General features: G+C 36.9%; 5 protein-coding genes across 5 annotated transcripts; 4 read left to right on the forward strand and 1 right to left on the reverse strand.

Annotated features, from left to right (window-relative positions):
* The first annotated feature begins 1 nt into the window (after nt 1).
* Nucleotides 2-1,462, forward strand: LOC141900096 (ribosomal RNA small subunit methyltransferase NEP1-like). The gene is made up of 6 exons (XM_074786829.1): nt 2-133; nt 306-407; nt 537-678; nt 767-825; nt 1,081-1,230; nt 1,319-1,462. Exons 1-6 carry the CDS (start codon nt 2-4, stop codon nt 1,430-1,432), a joined length of 699 nt encoding a protein of 232 aa, XP_074642930.1. The 3' UTR covers nt 1,433-1,462.
* A 290-nt stretch (nt 1,463-1,752) lies between these two features.
* LOC141899157 (uncharacterized) lies at nt 1,753-5,205 on the forward strand. The gene is made up of 9 exons (XM_074785314.1): nt 1,753-1,928; nt 2,714-2,852; nt 3,563-3,763; nt 4,106-4,159; nt 4,241-4,350; nt 4,434-4,501; nt 4,577-4,746; nt 4,824-5,130; nt 5,178-5,205. Exons 1-9 carry the CDS (start codon nt 1,842-1,844, stop codon nt 5,203-5,205), a joined length of 1,164 nt encoding a protein of 387 aa, XP_074641415.1. The 5' UTR covers nt 1,753-1,841.
* Nucleotides 5,206-5,243: 38 nt separating this feature from the next.
* On the forward strand, nt 5,244-12,472 carry LOC141900384 (uncharacterized). The gene is made up of 15 exons (XM_074787264.1): nt 5,244-5,891; nt 5,971-6,080; nt 6,230-6,297; nt 6,388-6,557; nt 6,651-6,846; nt 7,096-7,356; nt 7,670-7,939; nt 8,020-8,271; nt 9,246-9,479; nt 9,570-9,818; nt 10,036-10,308; nt 10,384-10,647; nt 10,732-11,007; nt 11,105-11,371; nt 11,455-12,472. The coding sequence occupies exons 1-15, from the start codon at nt 5,273-5,275 to the stop codon at nt 11,606-11,608; spliced, it is 3,663 nt and encodes a 1,220-aa protein (XP_074643365.1). The 5' UTR covers nt 5,244-5,272; the 3' UTR covers nt 11,609-12,472.
* Nucleotides 12,473-12,485: 13 nt separating this feature from the next.
* Nucleotides 12,486-14,390, reverse strand: LOC141900385 (putative oxidoreductase YrbE). The gene is made up of 6 exons (XM_074787265.1): nt 14,065-14,390; nt 13,757-13,936; nt 13,455-13,576; nt 13,151-13,374; nt 12,907-13,072; nt 12,486-12,826 (listed from the first exon to the last, which is right to left on the reverse strand). Exons 1-6 carry the CDS (start codon nt 14,307-14,309, stop codon nt 12,711-12,713), a joined length of 1,053 nt encoding a protein of 350 aa, XP_074643366.1. The 5' UTR covers nt 14,310-14,390; the 3' UTR covers nt 12,486-12,710.
* Nucleotides 14,391-14,807: 417 nt separating this feature from the next.
* On the forward strand, nt 14,808-25,418 carry LOC141900478 (phosphatidylethanolamine-binding protein 4-like). Its single transcript, XM_074787395.1, has 4 exons — nt 14,808-15,068; nt 16,114-16,206; nt 20,813-20,873; nt 24,609-25,418. Exons 1-4 carry the CDS (start codon nt 14,853-14,855, stop codon nt 24,806-24,808), a joined length of 570 nt encoding a protein of 189 aa, XP_074643496.1. The 5' UTR covers nt 14,808-14,852; the 3' UTR covers nt 24,809-25,418.
* The last annotated feature ends 389 nt before the right edge of the window (nt 25,419-25,807 follow it).

A 25,807-nucleotide genomic window follows, 5' to 3' on the forward strand; every position in this document is an offset into this window, starting at 1 on the left:
AATGGCGGCCCCCATGTCGGAGCGTGATGAGGATAAAATTCGACTTCCAAACCATTTGAGGAAGTTACATGACCGTGATCAAGCAAAAAGACTAATTGTAGTGTTGGAAAATGCATCTCTTGAAACTGTGAAAGTGAGAAAATAGAAATTATTTATTGTGAATTGTGCAAAAATAGCTAAAAACTGCCGTTTCCGAGTTCAGTCAATTCAAATTACAAATCAATGTATTGTAGTTTATTGACGCAGATTATATCTAACATTTTTAACAAAGGTTGTAAATCATTTATTTGTACTTTTTCAAAAAGGTGGGAAAAAATTTTGAGCTGCTTACCTGTGATAAACATAAAAAGTTGATGGCAAAATTCAAAAGAGATCCAGCAGTGATGCGACCAGATATTGCTCATCAGGTAATATTGATGGGGTCAATCATTCATAACAAATTTAAGTAATTGTTTGTGACATGTAGAATACTTTAAACTGTTTACTTATTCAATTCAATCGAAGAATTGATCGTTCATCCAGTATCTTATTTGCAGTGTTTGCTGATGCTCATGGACAGTCCTCTGAACCGTGCTGGTCTATTGCAAGTTTACATACGAACAGCAAAAAATGTTCTCATTGAAATTAACCCGCAAACTCGAATTCCCAGGACTTTCGATAGGTTTTGTGGACTCATGGGTGAGCTAATGTTCCATAGTAATATCAGCTGAAGGCTGGTAGTCAATTGTGAAGTTTTAAAATCTCTTTTTTATCATGTACATTTTAGTTCAGCTGTTACACAAACTCAGTATTCACTCTGCTGATGGAAATCAAAAATTACTTAAGGTAATTTTGTTTTATATGACTAGTAGGCCTACTGACCAGAAAAAGACATTTTGTTGATTTCATTGCTGGGGCTAGATCCGGGGCCAATGTGAAGGTCTTACCAAATGTATGTACCGATATGGCTAATGTATCTACAAAGTGGTGCTCTTTAATCTTAAATTTTTGAGAGTAAGGTATTACAAAAGTCTCATGAGATCCCCTTGGGTTGGATCTACACCCGATTGCACTCAGGATTCACATGTGTATTAATTTCAGGTGATTAAGAATCCTGTATCACAGCATTTACCTACTGGATGTATGAAAGTAGCTATGTCCTTTAGTGCAAAGCAAGTGGTTGAACCCAAAACTTTAGTTCCTGAAGATGCACCAATAGTTATTGTAATTGGGGCTATGGCACATGGAAGTGTAAGTAATGAATGTGAAATCGTTTGGACCCACAAATTTGTGTTTTGTAAGAAAGAAGAAAATTTTATTTTCATCGTTTTTATTTTAGGTTGATGTGGATTATACAGAAAAGACATATTCCATTAGTAATTATCCACTATCTGGGGCTCTGACTTGTGCCAAGATTTGTAATGCATTTGAAGAAGTCTGGAAAATTTTATAGCAGTGTATTTATGAATAATAATCAACAATATTATACAAAAATAAATATTCGTGGTTGTATTTCACAGCTTGTCCGATAAAATGTTTCGCCTGGTATGTGGATTTTCGGGGTTCGAACTCTATACGCGGTCGGTTGAGGTGCATGCAATAAATTGCTATGGAAAGGAACAAATTATTTTTGTGACAAGATGATGATAATTTATATACATTTGATTATGGTTTTCTGATTGACACCTAATTAAAGAGCTCTATTTCGGTGGAACGTTCAGTGGTAGCATGGACGTATGAATTCAATTATATAATCCATTCCACATGTTCCAAGGCGGTAGTGACGTTTATGGCGCATAATTTGACGGCCCTTCTTTCTTGTGAAAAAAGCCTTCCTCCGGAGCACCGGAGTCGTTGATAAGATGGGTCCTCGGCGAAAATCATATAAACTCCGACTTGCCAGCAGTGATTTTTATGAAAATCCGAATTATCAAGGTGTTAAATCTGAGGTAGGTTTGACGTCCGTTAAATGCGCAGGGGAAAATCCAGGAACAAAAATAAAACAAACAAACAAAACTGATCCGGCCTCACTGACCGTGCACAAGAAGACAGGACTTCGCCCCTGTTTTGAGCCATATAATTAGCAGCTATTCACTCCTCGGGCATAGGACGCATTCCACATAGGGCACATTGTTTGGATTAAGAGGAGTTCCTTTATGAGTCAACTACAGATAGATTTCTATAGGTAGATCAATTAGGCCTATATAGACTTCCTTCATTAGGGTGAAACATAGGTCATTCACTCATTGTGAGTTGAAAATATTTGGACAGTGAATCAAGTTCACATTTATATAAGACACACATTGCCAGAAATGTGAACAAGCCTATTGGATTAGATTTTAATTTTGCTGTTTAGAGATGTATAAGGTAAGAATTATTTGACTAAAATTTGAAAATAATTGATAAAGCGATAAACTGGAAATCCCCTCATATGATAGAAATGACCCTATTTACAATAGAAAAGAATACCGTACCGGTATATATTTTCTATCTAATCCAGCCCCTGGTATTTCATTTGTGAACAGAGAGAGGCTACCCTGAAGTTAGTCTGAATACCAGTCGTTGTTACCTGTTCCCTACAACGGTTGTTTGTGGAACGACAGCTAGGTACTAGACTACCCTGAAGTGACCCTTGATAATCTTTTGCAACTCATGGTATCGGAAAGATCAGGAAATTATTTCCGTGTGAAGTTCGTCAAAACCTGTTTTATTTAAATTTCCGTTTAAATTCTAGTTTGTGAAGAATGGACGCGAAGTCGGCACTTTCGATAACCCGGCGTACTACGACGCAGATGAGGGAGAGGAACACGTCTATCAAGATCCAGTTGATCCATCTGGAATTAATCTCGCTGATAACAGCGGGAAAAATTACGGTAATTACAGTCTTCAATCAAACATCCTGAAAAAAAGATGTATAACACTGTTCACTTGGATAATCAATAGTGGCGATCATAGACCATTTGGGCCAAGTCAAACTGGCCGGGACAAGTCCTGAGTCAGATTTTGCCTGTGCCTTTCTTAGAGAGCGCATTCACACCTAAATCACTCACTCGTCAGGGGCGGATCCAGGGGGATGGGTAGACAGTATTGGAAGGATATTTAAGGGCACCTTTCTGATCTTAGGGCACACCCAGTATCCAGGTCAATGCGAGTGCCGAAGGCGCGAAGTCCTTCGAAGGGGGTATGGGGCCCTCCCCCAGAAAATTTTGAAAATATGGTACCATTTAAAGGCTTTTAGAGGACTTCTAGAGACTAATTCAGAGCAATCCAGAATAAACGACCCTGACACGGAATTAGCGGTTGCTGAAATAATGCCTTTAAAAATATTGCCGGTGAAATTTCGAAGGGCACTTAACAATTTATTCTAGACCGTATTGGGCAATACGGCTAATACGGTCTGGATCCGCCTCTGCTCGTTACAAAAATGCTATCATTGCTACACAAGTGAAGTGAGCACTTCCAGAACCATTGACATGTGCAAAATTTAGTACGTCTACTGACCGAAAACATCCTGGGCCAAATTGTGTCTGGGTGAAAAATGCTTGTGATATCATGGCTAATCTCTCATGTATTACGTAATTAGGTTATTATGAAGGCGTTCAACCCAATAATGACGATGATCCTCATTTATACCAAGAATTGAACATTCGTCGACCAGTTCCAGTTTACCGGAAATCCGAGGAAAAAAGTAACTCTGGTTGTAGTTCAAAATGTATTAAAGTATCTGTTGCTGTTATGGTGATTGTTGTTCTTGCTGTCATCGCTGTTGTAGTGTACTTTTTAGGTAGGTAAAATGTTCTACGTAAGCTGGGATTTTAGTGGGGCTTTATCCATCCTTTAACGCATAACATTGTCTTTTGGTGTCTGCAAAAATATTGAAAATCAAGCTAGATTTCTCATCAATTCACTATAGTTTACACATCTATAATCATTGTGTTAGCAATGATCAACTTAAATAATATGTATACAATATTTTGAAAGGAATGGCAAATTTTCAGAGGGGCGAATGTAAAAGTGAAAGGGGTGGCAGCTCCTCTAAATCCTCTTGTAGAAATTGCTGCTGATACCATTTGCATCTATTTTTTGTATAATATTCGTATAGCGGTATCTTGAATAAAACTTGCAGGTTTTCACGATACTGGAACTGAAAGTACCACGACACCAGCTCCTCCTAAACCAGGTAGGTCTATACACACCATTTCAGATTGGTGCAATGAAAAAACAATACATTTTGTTCATGGTCGATGTCATAATATTTCAGCTCCTCAATTTGAAGTGGATTTCAGAATCGATGATATGAGCTATTCTCCAGCTTTATCAAATCCTGCTAAGCAAGAATATAAGAGTTTGGCGAAAGAAGTTGAAAAAAATGTAAATAAAGCAATTCTTGTTGGATGATCATTCATTATTTTATTGTTTGATGAACAAAACTTTCTTCTATCAATATATTTCAGTTAGATACCATCTACAAGAACAGTAATATCGGGCCATCCTATGATTATAGCAAAGTTACACAGTTTAGGTCAGTATTTCGAATGAAAGGTAATCTACCGGGAAGAACAAAATTCTTACCGTAGTCTACATTTGTATATTATAGCCAAGGAAGCGTAAAAGTTAAATATGATGTATTTATGAAGTCTCCACCTCCTGGAACGAAACCAACCGTAATTACAAAAGATACTATATCTCAAGTGCTTGTGAAAGAAGTGAAGGAAAAAGGCAGTTTTGGTCGCTTTTCAGTGGATCCAAATACAATCAAAGTTAAAGGTACTGGCTTAATACTAAATGTAATTTCGATGTGAAAATTGATACAAATTTAAAGTGTCCATTGATGATCTATTTAGACATTGTGAAAACTTCAACTGCACCAATGCCAAGTACATCTGAAATGGTTACTTCAAGTTCAACTTTACCAAAGATGATGTCTACAACACCTGGTAAAACCTCTGACATGAGTTCAACAACACCTGTATCAGGGATGTCTACAAAACCTGGTAAAACTCCATACGTGAGTTCTACAACTCCAGGATCAAAGATGTCTACAACACCTGGTAAAACTCCATACATGAGTTCAACAACTCCAGGATCAAAGATGTCTACAACTCCTGGTAAAACTCCATACATGAGTTCAACAACTCCAGGATCAAAGATGTCTACAACACCTGGTAAAACTCCATACATGAGTTCAACAACTCCAGGATCAAAGATGTCTACAACACCTGGTAAAACTCCATACATGAGTTCAACAACACCGGTATCAGGGATGTCTACAACACCTGGTAAAACTCCATACATGAGTTCAACAACTCCAGGATCAAAGATGTCTACAACACCTGGTAAAACTCCATACATGAGTTCTACAACACCGGTATCAGGGATGTCTACAACACCTGGTAAAACTCCATACATGAGTTCAACAACTCCAGGATCAAAGATGTCTACAACACCTGGTAAAACTCCATACATGAGTTCAACAACTCCAGGATCAAAGATGTCTACAACTCCTGGTAAAACTCCATACATGAGTTCAACAACTCCAGGATCAAAGATGTCTACAACACCTGGTAAAACTCCATACATGAGTTCAACAACTCCAGGATCAAAGATGTCTACAACACCTGGTAAAACTCCATACATGAGTTCAACAACTCCAGGATCAAAGATGTCTACAACACCTGGTAAAACTCCATACATGAGTTCAACAACACTGGTATCAGGGATGTCTACAACACCTGGTAAAACTCCATACATGAGTTCAACAACACCAGTATCAGGGATGTCTACAACACCTGGTAAAACTCCACGCATGAGTTCAACAACACCAGGATCAAGGATGTCTACAACACCTGGTAAAACTCCAACAGCTTCAACGACTCCAGCACTAGAATCAACCACTAGTAATATCTCCCAAGGTACATATAGACTTTGTCTGAATTACTGGAGTACTTGCTTTATATATACGTGTATTATGTAAATGGCTTTGTATTTCAGCTCCTCAGTTTCAAGGAGATTTCAAGATTGATAATCTGAAATATTCTTCGGCTCTATCTGACCCTACTGGACAAGAGTATAAAAGGTTGGCAAAAGAAGTTGAAACAAATGTAAGTTCTGATATGTTTAGTTTTCTCCCATAAATTTTATGATATTCTAGCATATTTTTATCATAGTGCCTGTGAAGTTAATTTGTGATAAATGATCATTATTAATTGGAAAATGTCCATATAAAAGTATTGTTCTCTTCAAATTTCAGTTGGATGTTACCTACAGGAAAAGTGCCATCGGCCAATTTTATGATCGTAGCAAAGTGAAAGAGTTTAGGTGAGTGATATATGATCTAATACTGACAGAAATTATTTGAAAACATCCTCAAATTGTATAAAAACAAATTATTGAATTTATACCTTGCAGCTCGGGCAGTGTAAAAGTCAAATATGATGTATTTATGAAGTCTCCGCCCCCTGGAACAAAACCAACCGTAATTACAGACGATACTATATCTCAAGTGCTTGTAAAAGAAGTGAATGAAAAAGGCAGTTTTGGTCGTTTTTCTGTGGATCCGAATACAATCAGATCTAAAGGTATGAGCATGCTTATGCAGTTTATTCAGGGTAGCTGAACTAGATAAAATCTTACTAGAAATAAAACGCATATTTTATGAACTTTTTTCCCAGCAGTGATTACTAAAACAACCACAACGACTCAAACTCTGATGGTAACCACTAAACCCAGTAATAACCAGACTGATCATTCGTATACTGGTGGTTGTACTGAATCTGTTATTATGGGGTCAATCAAAAACCAGTGTAATCAACATATTTCATCATTCGTAAGCCTCGCGATTCAAGGTGAACAGAGAAAGCTTTGTGGGTAAGCAACCAATTTAATCTCGCTGATGTCGACTACGGACCTGACTATGACTTCTATTTGAAAGCAGTTTTAAGAGCTCAACTACTCTCAAAAGATATTGAAATACTCTCAAAATTGGAATAATTTCTAGTTCATTTTCATGTTACTTATCAAATTCTAAACTACTACAATTACAAATATCGGGTAGTCTCTAGTCTGTGACTGTGTGAAATTCATGATTTCTGACTTAAATGGTATTGCATTTTGTAGCTCTTTCAAGCGCATAGTGAAGTGTCTTGCTACTCATTCAAACTGTTCAACGATGGACATCAATACTTGGCTAATCAGAGTAGAGAATATATTCAAGATGTCATTCAGTTTCAACATATCCGACTGTATCGGTAATAACTGTACGATGATAGCTGTGAAAGAATCAGTCGTCGGGTCTTGTTCAGTTTACTACAACATCGTTCAAACAAATGTTAATCTTACCAAGCGACAAATTCAGAATGATCGAAGCAAGTTTTGCGAGTAAGTGAAATAATGACTTGTATGTAGGAAAACTTGCGTTAAACCGCTCCAGTCGGCAAAACGTTTGTTTAAACAAAACAGAAACTGATTGATTGTTCAAGTTTGGATGTTTTACCAAACACCCAACGCGCACTGAACAAAAAACATATTAGACAACTCGAAAAGTTTTGGCATTTTTTGGCATAACAAAACACATCAAAAACGTTTTTCCTTGCCATGTGCATTGGGGATAAGTTGGATCCCTGATTGGAATATTATACATGTTAAACTGTATTTCAACGAAATACTAGATTTCAAAAATCTATGATTTCAGTTCGATGAATCAATTAGAACGTTGCTTGATGAAGAAACAGTGTACGAAACCTCAGCTATTGACATTGTTTCGGTCCAATCTTGAAAAATATCTGCAGCTGTTCAGAGCATTCAGTCCTTTAGATTACTGCGCGAATAGACCTCAACCAACACGACTACCGTCTCGCTGTGAAGTGCTCGATGTATTAGACGTCATCAACAGTAAATGTATCCCACCTCATGAGATTTTGAACATACAAATGGTGACTGGTAACCGTGATAGATTCTGCCTGTAAGCACAACTCCATACGCATTCATTATACACATTTATTAAAGTCGAAATTAATTCATCTTTTCGATTTCCATTTTCAGTGGAATAAATGAACTGATTAACTGCGTGTTGAGAAATACTCAGTGCTCCGAGATGACAGTCATGAATTCCATCATGAAATACAAGACTTTATTTCCGATGTCGGTTTCACGTTATCTGGACCCTTGTTTGAAATCGACCTGTAACAATATGACAGCGATAGAGTCAGTGTTATTCAACTCATGCGCGGACGAGCACAGTGCACTCAATGCTACCTTATCAAGACCAATAACTGACAATTCAGGAGTGTGCAGGTAATATATAATGATAATGATGATAATTCATCACTTACAAGATTCTATTATTTTCCTGTTGTGCTATTTCCACATTCCAGGCAGTGATGCTGAAACCATACAACATGAAACAGCACATCATAGAAAATAACCAACATGAATTTGATAGAATAATCACATTTGGAAATAGACAAACATGGAAATTGACCAACATGGAAAATAATACATTTCTATCAATTTCCATGATGGTCAATTTCCGAATGTGACTATTCTATCAAATTCCAGTTCTGGATTTTTCTATCTTATTCCAAGGTGTTCACTGATGTTAATTTCCATGTCGTGCATTTTCCAGAAGTGAAAATTCTATTTAAATCCAATACTGGATTTTTAGGACAATTTCATGTCGGACAATTTCTGTGTTGTACATTTTCATGTTGTTCTTTGTCTATGATTGGTTTATTCCATGTTGTACTAATTCAGCATCCCCCTTACAAGTACTTATCATTATTACAATATTTCAGATTTCATTTAGTTGGTTATTTCTGATGCGAGTTGCAGAGAAAGACCATGCAACTACATCAGTGTAGTGTTAAATATTTTCTATGAATAAACATACCGGGTCATCTTCACCCGTCAAGGGATTCGAACCCACTACGCTAAAGCTGTTCGCCGAACCCCTTGACCTCACGAGTCGTTGGAGTCGTTACTAGCCGACCAGAATCGGGTCGTACCAATCACAGCGCTTGTAACAAACGACTTTAGGCCTCTATTGGTTTTCCCATTAAATGAACCAATCAGCGAACGTTTTACTGAACAAGGAAGTATTTCGCAAATCGATATATGACGTCATGCGCAACAGCGCCAGTAATGAAATCACGCTTCGTGAGGCCAGGGGGCCGGTGGAAGCGAGTTCGGGAGTGATACCGGACCCCTGGCAAGCGAGGATGATACCGGGTAGACTTCATATTCTTACTTGAATATTGCATCTCTTACAGGCAGTTGAATCAAACATATACTTGTTTACGTAATCAACTGAAATGTCCAGAAGAAGACTTCAATAAACTTATGAATAATCGTAAACTTTTCCCATTCGCATTTGATCGGAGAAATTGTCAGAACAGAGTAAAGTGTGAAGAATTATCAGTCATAAATGTGTTAATGACACATTGTACGGGAAGTCTATCTCAGTTAAAGATGGCTATAAACTCTAATAATCAGAATATCTGCAGGTTTGTACAATGCATACGTACATCTTTCAACTACCGGTAATAGTAAAATAATTGAAATTGTAGTAATTGTATTATTTGTGTTTATTGTAGTTACGTTGATAGACTGGGATTCTGTGTCACTAATTTCACTCGATGCAGCATTGAAGATGCTAAACTGATGGTGGATAGGAATAAAATGATGCTGCAGCAATACCTGGGAGTGACAAATTTCAGTGGTTGTTTGACTAATATCAGTCGATGTACTGTTAATAATGTTGTCAGTATCGCTCAAACAAACTGTTCAGATATTCTCAAGAAAGTTCATGTTTCTTCAAAAGCTGCTCCATCATTATTATGTCCGTAAGTACTTAATCACTGTTAAAATATTCTAGATTGAAAGCTTTGAATTCCGGGCCAAACTTTTATCAGCGCATAATGAAATTCGTGTTGAGCAGGAAGTTATTAAACTAAGTGCTTAGCAGAAATCAACAGAAATCTTGGAATCTTATTGTACACTTAGTTATCATTGCATTATATGAATTAATCACGGGTCTTAATCAAGTTTTCCTGCTTTTAGTTACTTGGAAAAAGACCTTCTCGGTTGCGTTAAGTACTATTCAATGTGCAAAGAAGAGCAAATAATGAATCTGATTCAAAATCCAAGCAGTTTACAGAAGATTGATGCGGCTATCCACATTGCCACACCTGTGAAAATTTGCGATAGATACCACGGAGATCGATGTAGAAATTATGAGAAATTTTTCAACATTGCGAAAACTAACTGTTCAAAAATAATCGCAGCAGTTGGGAATTATTCACTGATGAGGAATGATACACAAGAAGCTTGCAGGTACGGTGTATGATAAATCATCATAAAATACTGATACAAATTAGATAGATTTCAATAAGTATCTTTCAATTTCAGGGAAGTTGATGAATTTAGGAGATGTGTAAAACACGCGTCAAACTGTAATGAATCGGATGTTGATTTCATGATGACATCATTTAGTTCAGAGATGAAATCACTGTTCAGTGGATTTAGCTACAAAGATAGATGTCTGAATAACAGTATTCCATGTGGAGACCACGACTTAATGTTATCAGTAGTAAAAACCAAGTGTTCAAAGAATATTTCATCGATAGCACAATTAGTATCAACAAAACCAAATTCAACTGATGAAATATGCGGGTACTTATCGCTTCACATATGAGCTAGAAGAATTTCACTATTCATTCAAATCCTTTACTTTGAAAAGATGTCTTTACTTTTCAGTTATTTCAGTCACAACTTCAGAATATGCGTGGAAACAAACACAAAATGTGATTCGGTATCAGTTGGCGCGATGTTTATGAGTCGGATGTCCGAATTCAAACGTTTGTTCGGAGGATTTGATATAATGAAATGTTCATCCTCGCAACCTGTAACTAAACCTCCATCGAATAAATCCTGTAATGATTCCATTATTCTGACTCTCATGAATAAGGATTGCGTCAAACAAAAAAATGCCGTGTTTAAATCAGCAAAAAGTGACCCACAAACAAGTTGCAGGTACTGTAATTTCATTTGAGTGCTGTGCTGCGTATATCACATCTTGAATTTGTTTATGCAGTTTTGTGAAATAACTGGTGTTTTGATTATTTTCTAGCGATTTCGGCATGTTGCTCGCCTGTTTAAGTCCGATTGCACCGTGCAGTAGTGACGATTTGACAATGATATTCATAAACAGTGCAAAGATAAACTCGGCATTAAACGGTTTTAATTTGATCGCATGCGCCCGACCAGCTGCAACTGTAGACCCAACACAATGTTCACTTACTGCTGACAACTATTTACAAGTGTCTGAAACCATTTGTCCGAACCAGTACCGATCTTATAAAGATAACATAGGCTCACCTACATCGATGTATTGTTTGTTAGTACATTTCTGATCACTTGTTTATTTTCTTTTCATCGTGTTGCAATATTTTTGAATTTCTTCTCTTTTTTATTTTTCAGTATGATGGCTATGTATTTGCAGTGCCTGGAAAAACAAACGAAATGCGGTGTCGAGGCTGTTGTGATGACTTTAGTTATGTCGCCAAATCTGACAGCTCATTTTGGCGGAGTTCAAAAAATAATGAGTTGTTCATCACTTGCACCGATGAGATGAAGAGCAATGAATATACAGTAAAATCAGCCTTACTCGGAAGCGTTGGCACTGAATTTTTCTATGAGTTGAGAATCGGTACAAAAGAAGGTTTTTTGAAACTTCACCATATTGAGCGGTTTACTGAATCGGCCGGTACTGTGAGTAAGGTAGAGTCTACTGTATATTTATTTGTGTATTTATGGATTTCGATCGAGAGTCCATGGTGTGTGTAATTGATAGCGAAGCTAATAACTCAGAATCTCACCAGATGACTGTATTCAAATTCCTACTTAAATATATTAAAACAGTTCTGAAAATCTTCCTTATCATCTCTTCTCTATATATGTGACAGTGTCAGATGGGGGTTTGTTAATGCATGCCATGTATTATGCTGCATTCTGAGGCTCTGTACGAATTAAGACCTAGATCTACTCCTTGATCCTGGACTTGAATCTACCCGTGAAATCTACTCTGGTCCAAGTATTGTAAATTACATAAATCAGTATTTATTATATTGTATTTTGTGGTGAATTGTTTATTTGTACATGTATTAAGATAATGTTTTTTGTATTACTCCATCAATCATGTATTTTTTCTGCTGTGGAACCTCGTTATAACATCCTCGGATTACGATTTATCGGTAATCAACGTATTAAGAATTTCATCCCGGGATAATTTTGATCATATTCCATACTGGACGTAAAGAACTGTAGGTTATAACGGACATGTTTTCCCGGTGGTCCCTTAAAGTTTGTTGTAACGAGGTTCCACGTACACTATTATTTCAAATTAAACTGCATTAAGACAAATCAAATACCGGGTAAGCAAGAAATGTGATACGATAGATACAGCAGAATGCTTTATTTATGTTCGTCCATATCATTTTACAAGGTTGACTCAATATTCATAACCGTCCATTTTATGTAATTTATAAAGAACAGAACGGTAAATGGATTATGTTTCTATTTAATTGTATATATTCGTAAACAGTATTGGTGTAAGGGTTCCTTTTTTCTCTGTTTATATTTCTTTATAAATGATGTTTATATCTTTTTTTGAAGACTTGATAATATTTGATACATGCCCGTTGCCAAATACATAATACATGATTGAAGACTATTATTCAGTGTTCGTAATCTATTTTCACAACCTGTCCAGTTGATAAACCTCTCTCGCATGCTTCTATTATCTTATGCACTCGTACTATGCTGTCTTTGGTTATTTTCAAAGTTTCTTTGCCTAAAATTGAAATATGTAAAGCAAAAACCTCTTAAGAAATGTTCAATTTAGTAACAGAATGATAGCGTTTTCGCTCTCACCTTGAATTACGTCGAAGAAGTTCTTAAGAGCGGCTTCGTAACTGTCTTTGTAACGTTGAGGAAACGAATATTTGATCGGTTCGTACGACATTCCCTGTTTATTCGAAACCGATATCTCGAACGGTCTTTGATTCTCTGAGATGAACATCCCATTTTCGGCGAATATCTGAAAACAAGACGTGGACCGATAAGATTCTGCTGAATTCCAAAGATGACACGTACGGAACACGGGCGTACGCTTTACCTCCAATGTCTGGTGATAGCCGTAAGAAGCAAATCTACTGAGTTCGATAACGCAAGAGGTATTTGTTGGGTACTTCATAATAATGAAACATGTGTCCAGGTCGTTCGTAGCCGCAATTTCGCGGGAGAAAGTGTGACCTTGTACGTACACAGTTTCAGGCCAGGAATCAAGAATCCAGCAAATGAAGTCAATATCATGAACCGCGCAGTCATGGAATATTCCACCTAGAAATTAAACTAATCTGTTGAATACATTCATTCACATTAATAAATGAATGATATGTGTTCAAATTTCTTATTTTAACCTGATATTTTCAAGTATTCTAAAGATGGTAATGGATGATCTCTGGAACATGATTTTACGGTAAAGATTTGTCCATATTCCTCTCTTTTGTTGAATAGCTGTTGCAGTGAAGGATCGTACCGTCTAAAAATCATACATAAAATATCTGAATCTCTTCGTAGTAAATATTTTTATATACAAAAATGTACGGTAAATACTTAGCAAGAAACAATTGGACTTTTATCGTTTTTATCTTATCATCTGTTGGATTTATCAGTGAAAGGACTGAATTAATCTAAATATCGAATGATTTTTATACGTTACCTGTTCAACGAGCAGAATAGAATCTTTCCCGCTTTTTCGGCATCGTCGTAACACTGTTTAGTTTGTTCTATATTCTGTGAAATTGGCTTCTCACAGAATACGTGTTTCCCATGATCCAGAGATTTCTGGACAATTTCATAATGTGTATATGTTGGCGTACAAACGAAGACACACTGTACCCTGAAATAAACATGAATAAAACAAACATACGTATATCTATTTTCGTTTCTGCATTATGAATAATGGTTCGTTCAGTTAATGTAGTTTCCAGGTAAAGGATTTGGTATTGGCTTTTACGAAAGTATTACCTTTCATCGAGGAAAACTTCGTCAGCATCTGTATCTTTGATCGCCGTTGTATCCCCTTCAAGGTTATATTGCTCTACGAGATCATCTGCCAAATTCGTATTGCGATCTACCAAGTATAAAACCTGTGCCCGATGAGATGCGGACAAATTATTCAAGTGTATCTGGCCACTCCGTCCTACACCAAAAATTGCTACACCAAACTTTTTACGGAGATTTGCTCCTGGTAATCCGTTCAACAGCTCCATAATAACGCTAATAAGGTTTACAAGGACGTCTTGAGTGGACTCTGGACCCTGAAATTACAATCCAGTTCATAAAACAACATCGATCGATCTCCTAGAAATATAATCAATTAGCATAATCCGCTCAACTGACGTTGTTTTCTTTTTAAGAAATTAAAAAATTAAGCCTTGAGGCCTAACAAAATGAAGTGAAATAGCTGGAATGAACCAGTTCATTAAAACACACGATTTCAAGGACTTTGTGCTCATTCCTTCCGGCAAGTTCCAGTTTTCCCTATTGACTTAGAGATAGGAAGATTGACAAGGTCCACCAATCTCCAAGCCTGACTGGTCCACTCTGACCCTCTGGTTTCATATAATAAAACTTTTCAAACTACTGTTCAGCAGGTCGATCGTCAATGCAGCGAGCGCGCGGTGTATAATAGCTTCGAATAAATGGGATTCGAACTCACCCAGTCCTGTTCAGCGAGCTATATATAGGCATTACATGGGTTTTTCCAATTCATTCGTTTCCGGGTTGGGTAAATGTACCGAATTTAGGGAAGGATGGGGCGCGTATTTTTGATGTGTTGTTTGATTTCCCTGTGTCATATTTATCACATCAATAGTAGTTGCCCCTCAAAAATAAAACTCCAGTTGCTTCAACCTTCCAACAGATCGTTAACATGCGGCAAAGAAGATATAGTTTTGGCTGAAGCTGACAATTCAGATGGAATGCAACATATGCAGTTTCAGATCAGTGCCACCCCAGCCGATTGTGTAGTAAGTATCCATATAAGCTTATTGACCCATACTCCCTAGAGATCTCTCATGAAATATTTTTGCACAAACACGCAATTTTTCTGTGATACATCAGACACTACACTAGGTTTTTGGTGAAGGATGCGGGGACCCAAGCCGGGCAGGGGGTGCACCCCCTAGAAATTTTGCCCTGAAATTCATGGGTAGGCCTAGGCCCTAAATGGAAAATATTAAACTGATACCAAGAGAAGTTAAAGTTCATATGCTTGTCCTCTGTATTTCCAAAAATGAGTTATCTTTTTTCGGGGTGCACTCTTGATGTTCAAATGATGTCCCTTATTTGGAGCTTGCACCCCTCCCTGAGTGAGACCCTAGATCCGCACCTGACTGTTGACTGTCCCTTAAGTCCAGCACTGGCTGGTATTATTGTTTTAGGCCTAATCGTACTGGCCAGATGCTTTGAATAAAAAACCAACTGGTTTGTGAAACTATCCGATCGTGAAACTAAACCACAAACAGGTTACTGACTAGACATTGCCCATCTTTTTGACAACAAATTTAGACACAATTCGAGCCATATTCTGAATATCAGACAGATGAACCAGTTCCCTTGCAACCTGGGAAAGGCATTAGGAAGCCTTCTTGTACTAGACTGACTGTTTGGGGCCACAACTACGGTACTATATTGAATACACAACATTGACTTGGGCATCAAGCGTCTAATGACCTCACAGCTGATGAACGTTTCCGAGTTAAAATCAATTGAAAAAAAATATGGTATTATGACTTTGGATATGTTGGATCTGTGCAAGTCATCAGCAACTCATTTCTGTCAAATTCTTACTTGTATATCTGCAACCCTTTAGTTACAGCACATGACCCTCTCTCTGTAATAGTCTGAATACCAGACAAGAAAGTACAGATTCCCTTATAAACTCCCTGTTCGGGAATAACAGCTAAAAACTAGGCTATTGAAGGGGCCCTTCTAAAAGGTATCATATCGTAATAGATTGGTTAAAATGCAATGTTTTTGTTTAATCGATAGAATTTATGCTGATAATTGCAGGCTTGTCGATACACTCTGGTGATAGTTGATCCCGATGCTCCTGGTCTGGAACGTAATCAGTTCTATCTTCATATGATCGTTGCTAACTTGATGGTGAGAATTATATTTTGTTCGAGTTTGGTCGGTGTTAAATTTGTTGATGCCCGAACCCTGTTCATCGCTCGAGACATGTTTTTCAACAACAACAACAAAAATTGCCTGAAAAAAAACATTTACATTACTTTGAATATGAAATTGTGACAGCTGGTTATTCTGTGATAGATTGAGTGCCTTTATTCTTGTTACAGGTGGTGTCTGCATAGATACCTGTGTATATATATATATATATATATATATATATATATATATATATATATATATATATATAGGCGTTGACTGTTACCTTACATCTTTCTCTATACGTTTAATCAACAATCACTCTAAATTTATTGAGAGACACTAAATTTCCAGCCATAAATATTTACCGATTTTGAGTTCACCGTTCTATATCAGGTTATTTATTCAGCATGTTATTTTTTGTCAAGCTGTTGGTGTGGGTTGGTGTCATTAAGTTTTATCTTCCAATCAGGGTGCTGAACTAACTTTTTCCAGGTTATTGACCGCAATCATGAATCATTCGCCACGATAATGTCTTAAAACAAATAGACCTGGGAAGATTTCTTTATTTCTTTAGTTTATTTAACTATCAATCTATAAAAAAAATCACAGGGCGTTGACCTGAGAATAATTGTCCATTGTTCATGGGGAGAATGATTACTTCTTGACTCCCGGCAGGATTAGAACTATGTTCAGAATGTAAGATTGTTTTTTATTAGAAATACTTTCTTATTCTATTTCTTTTCAAATTTGGTATCTATCTGTATAAGGTATAAGGTATAAATTTATTGAGAGACACTAAATTTCCAGCCATAGATATTTAGTTATATAGTAGTTTAGGATTTTGAGTTCACCGTTCTCTATCGGGTTATTTATTCAGCATCTTATTTTTTGTCAAGATAGCTGTTGGTGTGGGTTGGTGTCATTAAGTTTTATCTTCCAATCAGGGTGCTGAACTAACTTTTTCCTGGTTATTGACCACAATCATGAATCATTCACCACGATAATGTCTTAAAACAAATAGACCTGGAATAATGTCTTTAGTTTATTTAACTGTCAATCTATAAAAGAAATCACAGGTCGTTGACCTAAGAATAATTTTCCATTGTTCATGGGGAGAATGATGAACGGAATTTCAAATAAATTGATAAAAGACAAAACAAATATACATGTTCAATTGAATAACAGCAGTTTGCATAGTATGTATACTGCGTAGTATGACACTACTGAAGCCAAAAACTCTTTAGGTTGACTGAGCTCTGTGGTGAAAAGTTATGGCTATGTTTCTTTTTTCATCAGTGCATTTTGCCAATCCTTACACTCTAAAACTGCTAATAGATTGTCATCGAATTAATGATATTGTCCAGTCTGAAGTGTGCTGCCATCTACCTATGTTACACCGTTACGAGGACAAAATCCAAGCATCTGTCACCCAAGATATGCTGCCATCTAGGATGTACTTGTGGGGTTCTTGAACTCATGTAGAATATTTTGAAACATTCGTTCGTCTTATCGATTTTTCTAACCTTGCACTTAAAATGCTGGGTTATGTATAATTGAAAAAGGTTACTTTTTACAGTTCGATCTTCCCAAATAACTATGATTTTATGAAATCTGATAATGATCTGCTCTGTTTAAACTGTTAACATGAATACGAGTAGTGTTTACATGATATATTATACTGTTTATATTCGTTCAATGTCTCTAAAATGGAGCATTTATTCACTTGATATTCATGTGGGCTTTTATTGGTGTCTTATTCTCTTAATGTTTTGGCTGTCTATGGATTTGAGCCCGAGTCCAGCCCTCTTTTCACCTTGTAACGGTCTCAATATGAGATTTATTGTTTGCCTACATATAGACTAATTTCACATCATCAGTATTTGAGTGAGGAGTCCATCAATGAACTAAGTAAAAGATAGGAGACAAAACATTGAACAATTAATACTTATGTGAAATACAGGATTCTTGAGTAATAAAGGAAATTCCACAAATGAAGTCTGAAATCTTTCCTGAGCTAGTATTCTATTGACCTATATGAAGTACGTTATGCCTGGAAGAAAATGTGCATTATCTACCTGTGTATTTTATTTTATCGATTTTATGAAAGTAGCATTATAGTTCAGTTTCATTGATGTTTAATAATCGATAATGGCTTCGTGGAATTTTTCCATCCAGACTCTTGTTTAACTTACCCCTGGCAATTTGACGTCACTAGTCAGACATACGAGTCGAAATTTCACACCCATCTTCATTGATTTACCTCGTTAAAAATCTGATGTATTACCGCGAATGGGTGGTTTTCGGAGAAATGTTACTACTACTTGGCCATCGTAGTACTCGCGTTTTCCATAATTGGGCACATCTACGCGACATTTGTGAAATTCTACGAAAACAATTTTGTTCATTCATGAAATTGAACCTTTCTGAAAAAATTAATGTTTTACAACCGGTACTTCCTATTTAGGTAAGGCGGACTGAAGATACATAAACATCGTAAAAGGTTATAGGCTAACTGATATTCTAAATCGATATGGTTTGATTTAAGCTGTTAATGCAGATGATGTACACTGCATATAGCTCAGAATATCACCTCGCACAGACTTTCAAATCAGAAAAATCGTTTTCCAAATTATTCAATTCAAAAATTATCAGAAATCGTCCGCAAGAAATCCAAAGTAGGCAGATATAACTGTATAAAACCTTTAGGACTGATTGCTATACATGTAAAATTTGGCAATATCCAAGATTCATCAATAATCTAAGATAATGTAAGATATTGAGCTTATGGCGATAGTTGTGTTTATAGCCGCGATTACACGAGCATTTTTTGGCCGGGGCCAAATTTGGCCTTTGTGAATTGGGTTCCAGAAGTGGCTGAGTATTGTTTAGTATTGAGTTGAGTGTTTTACGTGTGATCGCGCTCTCTAATTTGGCACGGACCAAAAATCTTCTCTTGCGTGATTCCGGCATATGTAGAAAATAACTGCTAGAATTGCGTCCTAAAGCGGGCTTTAACTAAAACGGCAGTGAGATATGTACGTTTTAAAGCTTATCAATACATTTCTGATGGATTAATTGAAAAATTCTTGAAACCTTGTGAGACAATTTAGAAATTTACCGTGAAGTATGTAGGGCTTTTCATAACTGTATTTTATAAATAGAGATTTCCTCTCACAGCTTTGGCTTTTTATGATAATATTCCATGAAATAAACCATATTTATATGTTTTAGCTCGAGGTATATTTGATGACTACCACACCCGTTTGGGATGTCATAAATAATTTTATGGCTCTAAGGCCTTTTTTAACCTGATGCAAAGTTACATAAATTTGTCCTATAAATGTTTTTATTAAAAATATGAGTGCATTTTGCTTGACACTGATAACGTTTTTATTCCGAGACGGAATATTTGCCAGGTATATAAGTGATACCCAATTGGACAGGATGATGATAGATGTACTGATTCACCCAGCTTCTGAACATACATCATTTTGAATGCTCGTTAAGTTCTCCTTTGACCGATGATTACTGCTTCGGTCAGTTCTATATATATATATATATCTCCATATGATATATACAGTTCCACGTGTTGCCTGTAGGACTTTAGATCTGAATAAGTTGACCATTCCTCAGATCGTCCCATCGTCCATATATCATGCTTCATAAAATCTACCTCGGTGCTGTAACCCCTGGTACTGATTTCCTGTTACTATGGTGACACTACGCGCTAGGGCTGTTACACGCTGATAAGTATGCTCACGACGAGTCGAGTCTCGTCAAACCCGTATTATTGCCATTATTGATTTGAGTATTGACGTCAGCACCAAATGCGTGGGTAGTTACGTCCTAAATCAGACAATCTGAATGTGCAATTATCCAGCTCCGAGGGCTAAAAATAGCACGCAGACGGCTATTTATAGCATCAGCGTTCTAATTTTAAAGCTGCTGATAGCCCTGGTTGGTTATTTTGCGACTGGTCGTAGTTTATTGCTGGGGACTTGATTAAAAACATCACAGCATGCATGCTTTAACATTGACAGCTGATTTATCAACCCTAACCCCTTTCACCGGTTACCTGTTAATTGATTGTACATCTATGAATTTGCAGCTTATAGTTACAACACTCCCTTTTATGACCGGTATTACATGCATTACCTCTGTATAAGATTGATTACAGTCATTAAGTTTTATTTTGCATTTCTATCAATACAGATGGCAGTAAGATAAGAGTTAGTTTTGTGGGGTAAGGGTTTTCAGATGCGGACATATCATAGATATATTAGGTGTAGAGATGTGTCCCATGTAGAAAATGTATCAATGAGTTTTGAATTAATTCTTTTCTTTCAAAGATTAACTCCTATTAACATTGCCCTAGGTTTCCTCGATATCCTTCTTTCATTATAACATCTCAATATTGTCGGAAATGAATAGACGGTTTTTAATCTTGGAAGCAAATGATACAGAAATCTTTTTACATCTTGACTCCGGGCAGGATTAGAACTATGTTCAGAATGTTAGATCGTTTTTTATTAGAAATACTTTCTTATTCTATTTCTTTTCAAATTTGGTATCTATCTGTATAAGGTATCGTATATTACAGGGGAATGATCTGAAGGCTGGTATTTCTACTGGTGATATTCAGAAAGGGACCGTAATTACAGGTGAGTATACAACCATGAAATATCATCCATGACAGCGAAATATAAATAGCTTGCAGTCAGGCAGTGGGGTTACAGTGTGTCCCGAGGGAAGGATTGTCAGGAAATGAGTTTAATGCATTAACATACATGTCACTCGTATTGATAAAACCTCGCTCTTTTGCGTTCATTTTTAGCCATTTCAAAATATCAAGCATTTTTGTTTTGATAACTGAATTATTGTCGATTTTTTCAGACATCGTCAACCACCTAAAGTTGACGCATGAGTAAGTTTATAAAAACCTATTACGAACGGATGTCGATCGCGAAGTAACAATCGATCAAGTGATGTTTTCTCGGGGTGTGATATTCTACCCATTGTCGTGTCCAGTTAGTTTGTCTATTGTTCTACGCTGGCGCCCATAGTTGTCGCTGCATACGCTTGACACATCATTGTGATGGACACTTATCTCGTTGTCAGTAACACTTGTAATTATGCGAGTACATCTTCACCGGACATGACTGCGTGTTAGCGCGGATATTGTTATCTCGGTGGCGATCCACTTTGGACCGTTGATGATTCTGTAGGCTAAAAGGCTAGCTAGGGTTCAGTGGCGGTCAATAAAAAACCCGCTGGACCTATTGTGAACGCACGTGTCGGTCGGTGGTACTCTGGATTTGCATGCATCGACTGAACGCCTGTGACGATGTGTTTAGCAACAATAACAATAGCTACTAAGTGTCAGACAATGAACGAGTCGGACAAGTTGGCTCAATCCACTAATTTACACAATTATGATGAGAAGCCAAGCTGAAATGTTATTTTCATGAAGATAAGTTTTTTGTTCAGGTTGAGTTATCTGCTAAATGAACTATAACATTTTATATAAAAAGACAGCGGTGATATATTTAAACAAAGATGACAGTGGATTCTTCGAGGATATCAGCCGCGATCACACGCAGTCAAAATTAGGCCATGCCTAAATCACTGACTTACAAAAATGCTATCAAAACTATGCTGTGGCAAGGGAGTTTCCAGATCAAGCATTCAAACAGAATAATTTGATCCATGCCAAAATTTGTCACAGACATGGTCCGACATTTTTGGTCAGGCCTAGAGCCTAGTTTGGCCCATATCAACAGGCACGTGCCATTTGGCACCTTTCATACGGGCCAAATGTGGCCTCTACCAGTTGCAATAAACACTGTGATTTAGGGTATATATAGCCTTCATTCCTAAACCTTCTGAAAGTCTTCTATTGAACTTGAGTAGTATTTTTTTCATTAGAAATCTCTATGTCAAAATACTGGAGATTGAATTTTGTTTCTGTTAACATCAGATCAGATCATCTATGCCGTTAAATGATTTCACGAGTTTAGATTATTTGCGATTAGTGCACCATTCTAATTTGTAGATTTAATGATCAAAACATGAAACCCTCTAAAGAATTGCCTGAAGAGTTTTTATATAGAGAAAGTGTGTCCATGTAGGCGAAGTACAACGGACTCTAATTTTATGGGCAATGGTCCATTATTGATTTGTGTAAATCGCTAATTGTCTAAAATGGAATGTCCCGGAGCATGTGAACAGCTACATGTTGACTGTCTGGTGATTGCGTATAATCTATTGGTTCACTTGTTTTCTTGTATGGAATAGTTAGACACGGTGACTTTTAACGGCACCATCTACACTGTTATAACTATTGTTTGATGCATCAGCTTCCGCGTCGAGCATTGTCATCTCAGACATCACGACACTATCACACTGTGATGGTATGCCACTAATTAAAATCCAAGTAGTCTAAAATGAAATTCACTGACCCTACACCTTCCTCATGTCTTGTCAGCTGGGCATACAATAGATAATCCCGAGGAGAACTTTGACCACAGCCTCAGGGAGTAGTTGCCATTTTCTGTATGTGTCATCTTGAAGAAGGGGCGGATTTGTTCATGGCTACAATTGAAGCTTTCTATATATGAAAGCAAAAATTCGAATTTTTGATGAAAGTGATAATCAGAGAGAGTTATCATTCTACAAACAAACCATTTTTGGCCCAAAATGATGTTTATCTATGTACTGAGGATGAACGGGGATTAGCTAGGACCACAAGTCTCATGGTGATGGTAGGCAAGTTCCAAGTGCACATTGTGGCCTTTGTGGTCCAATTATTTTTATAGAACAGACTAATAGCAGCGCACTTAGCGCTTTTTTCAGAAATTATCTATATTCGGCAGTAGATAATCTGTTTGCCAATAGTTTTCCATCTATTAAGTTTATTATTGCATATAACACAAATGCGTGGCCTCTGGTCGTATCAAGGATAACTAGTTAGTTGTATCCAGTCAGTTGACAATAGGTATAGTTCTCTGAATCATACGCTTAAAGTGATGCCTTATTTCCAGCAATCTTTTGAGATTTTTATACAAATATTTATCGACATATGTGAGGTCTTCTCCCTGCTGAATGTAAATTGAAAATCTTTGTAAATGATTGTCCTGTGTTCAGTGATAGACTATAGTCTATGGTTCGGTTGACAGGTCTGAAATTTAACTATTAATGAATTGTGGTCAGATGATATGTGTGGCCTTATACTGACACCGCAGATGTCTTCACAACCATTTTGAAAGAAATTGTTGATCACCCATTATTTGAAGACGTCAAAGTTTGTACATTGACAATGACAGTTTTTGTGGTTTGACCCTGTTCAGATGTTCTTGTTTATGTTTTAGAAGGGACGTGCTGATAATGATAACTTGTGACATTATCAGTAGTATATAAGACCCCCTCGGTTTCACTCTTATAGGAAATGTATTGAAGGTTATGCCTGCAGCATCATGTCATTTGACAAATTCTTGGAAAATCCTAGATGAGTGGATATCAAATTGGTCCTAACAAGTTTCCAAGTTTCTATTATAAATACAAGTTCACACTTCTTGGTTTATTCTTTGAATGGATTCAAAATTGTTGTCAGTTGATCATGGACTCTAAAACGGTGATGAAGTCTTTGTGTCTTCTGCTTTATAGTGAACCAAGTTTGAACTGTCCTCCACTGTTTGAACCGTAGAATTTACCAAGAAATACTCTTTTAACTCGGTATAACGCCAACACCGGTCAAGTGTTTATGGTACAATATTGAAAATTATTCTTAATTGACTGCGTTGTTGAATATCTCTAGCTGTTTTTGTAAAGATCAAAGATCACCGGTCTCACTTAAAACTGATCACCGATTGTCAACTGATCACTAATAGACAATGAGCTATATATTCACAATGGATGGACGTGTGGTAGTTGTCGCCTGTAACTCCTATACATCGTCTCTGCCGCTGTCTCAGATGTGGTTTTACGCTGTGTGATCAGCAATTGTACGCTATTTAACCTCGATTCACGTTGTCTCAAATATTCTTATATAGGAATACTTGTCAAACATAAACACGATTGTCCTCGAAATCCGAATATCAAAATTTTCTCTATTGAAATGTGTTAAATGGTTCATATCAATAATGAATGTGTCGGTAGCCTTTTAACTCAGGTGGTCCAATCTGTCAATACTTGAAACTATTCACTTATCCAAATCATCATTTGATGTCATTTCAAAATTCAAGACCCACCACACGTTGATCCATTACTGTGGAACCAGGTCCTGTTACTCCATGTGTTGATGTCTTATATAGTTGATGCTGCCGTCTAGAGAAGATTGAATTGGATGCTTTTAGCTTCATCCTGTATTTGATAATTTCTGAATACGTATTTATTTGCAGGTTATGCTTACCCGACCCCACCCGGTGGCACCGGCTTCCACAGATATGAGTTTATGCTATACAAACAGAATACACTTGAAGAGATGGATGTGAAACCAGTTATCATGAGAAGTGGTTTTAATTTGGAAGAGTTTATAAAGGATCGTAATCTTGGATCGTGTTCTGCTTCGTGCGTCATTCGAGTAATGTTTGGAGGTTAACTTTGAGTCCACAGCGTTTTGCCATTCTTTTATTTTCGGGTTGAGCTTCGGTAAAATGAACAGCAGATTTTGCTCTTTGTCTTCGAGGGAATTCGAGATATGTTTTACTTGTGGTTCTAGTGATGTTCTCGGTTTGGGATTGGCGCGATTTTGTTTTGGGTTTTCTTGGATATTTCGAATTTAGCTCATAATCGTAGAACACCCAAAATAGAACCTAAGCTAGAAATTGTATAATGTGCAATCATGGACTCTCAAACGAAGTCCACGTCTAAAATACATGAAACCATTGCTGTGCCTGTGATAACCTGTTGTACTATTGTTAAATTACGTTTCCTATTTCCCCACTTTTCTCTTCCTTGTCTACTGTTACTGTGTATGTCTTGAATTCAAGCATAATTACCACCTATTGAATATAGTTTTTCTGATATTCACGCGTAAGAGATTATGTAGTAAACTGACGTGTAATATACATATAATTGAAGTATTAAGGATCCACGTGTAATGAGAATATTATTTATTCTTTCTTGATGCCATTTACTTCGCCTAAACGCTTGTTTGGCGCACTGGTGATAGGTTGTTATTCAGTCAAATGCCAAAATAAATCATATATTCTACGTTATCTAGTTCGTCTTCTGTAATATTTTCTATGGAATGATTGCCCAAATCTGTTTATTGAACGCTATGCTGTTCTATAACATTAAAAGATTTTCAGTTGATCATCTGTATGGGCTCCGCGTACCTACGAGTATCACCTTCCTAGCGATATCAATTTTGGAAAAAAATTCAATCCAAAACTTGCTGATTTTCCACCTCGCATACCTCGGACCATGGTGTATAAACTAGATTAAGTGTACGTTTTAGATCCCGTGTTCAGACCTGCAGGCGAATAGCTCGTAGCTCGGACTGTCCCAAGATATCCGACGTACACAGAGTGCACTCACTGAGTAGATGTTTGACTTGAAGCAAGTGATGAGGATTTTGTGGAAGTGAAGAAAGAAG

The sequence above is a fragment of the Tubulanus polymorphus genome, chromosome 2, assembly GCF_964204645.1.
Source record: "Tubulanus polymorphus chromosome 2, tnTubPoly1.2, whole genome shotgun sequence".
Taxonomy (NCBI): domain Eukaryota; kingdom Metazoa; phylum Nemertea; class Palaeonemertea; order Tubulaniformes; family Tubulanidae; genus Tubulanus; species Tubulanus polymorphus.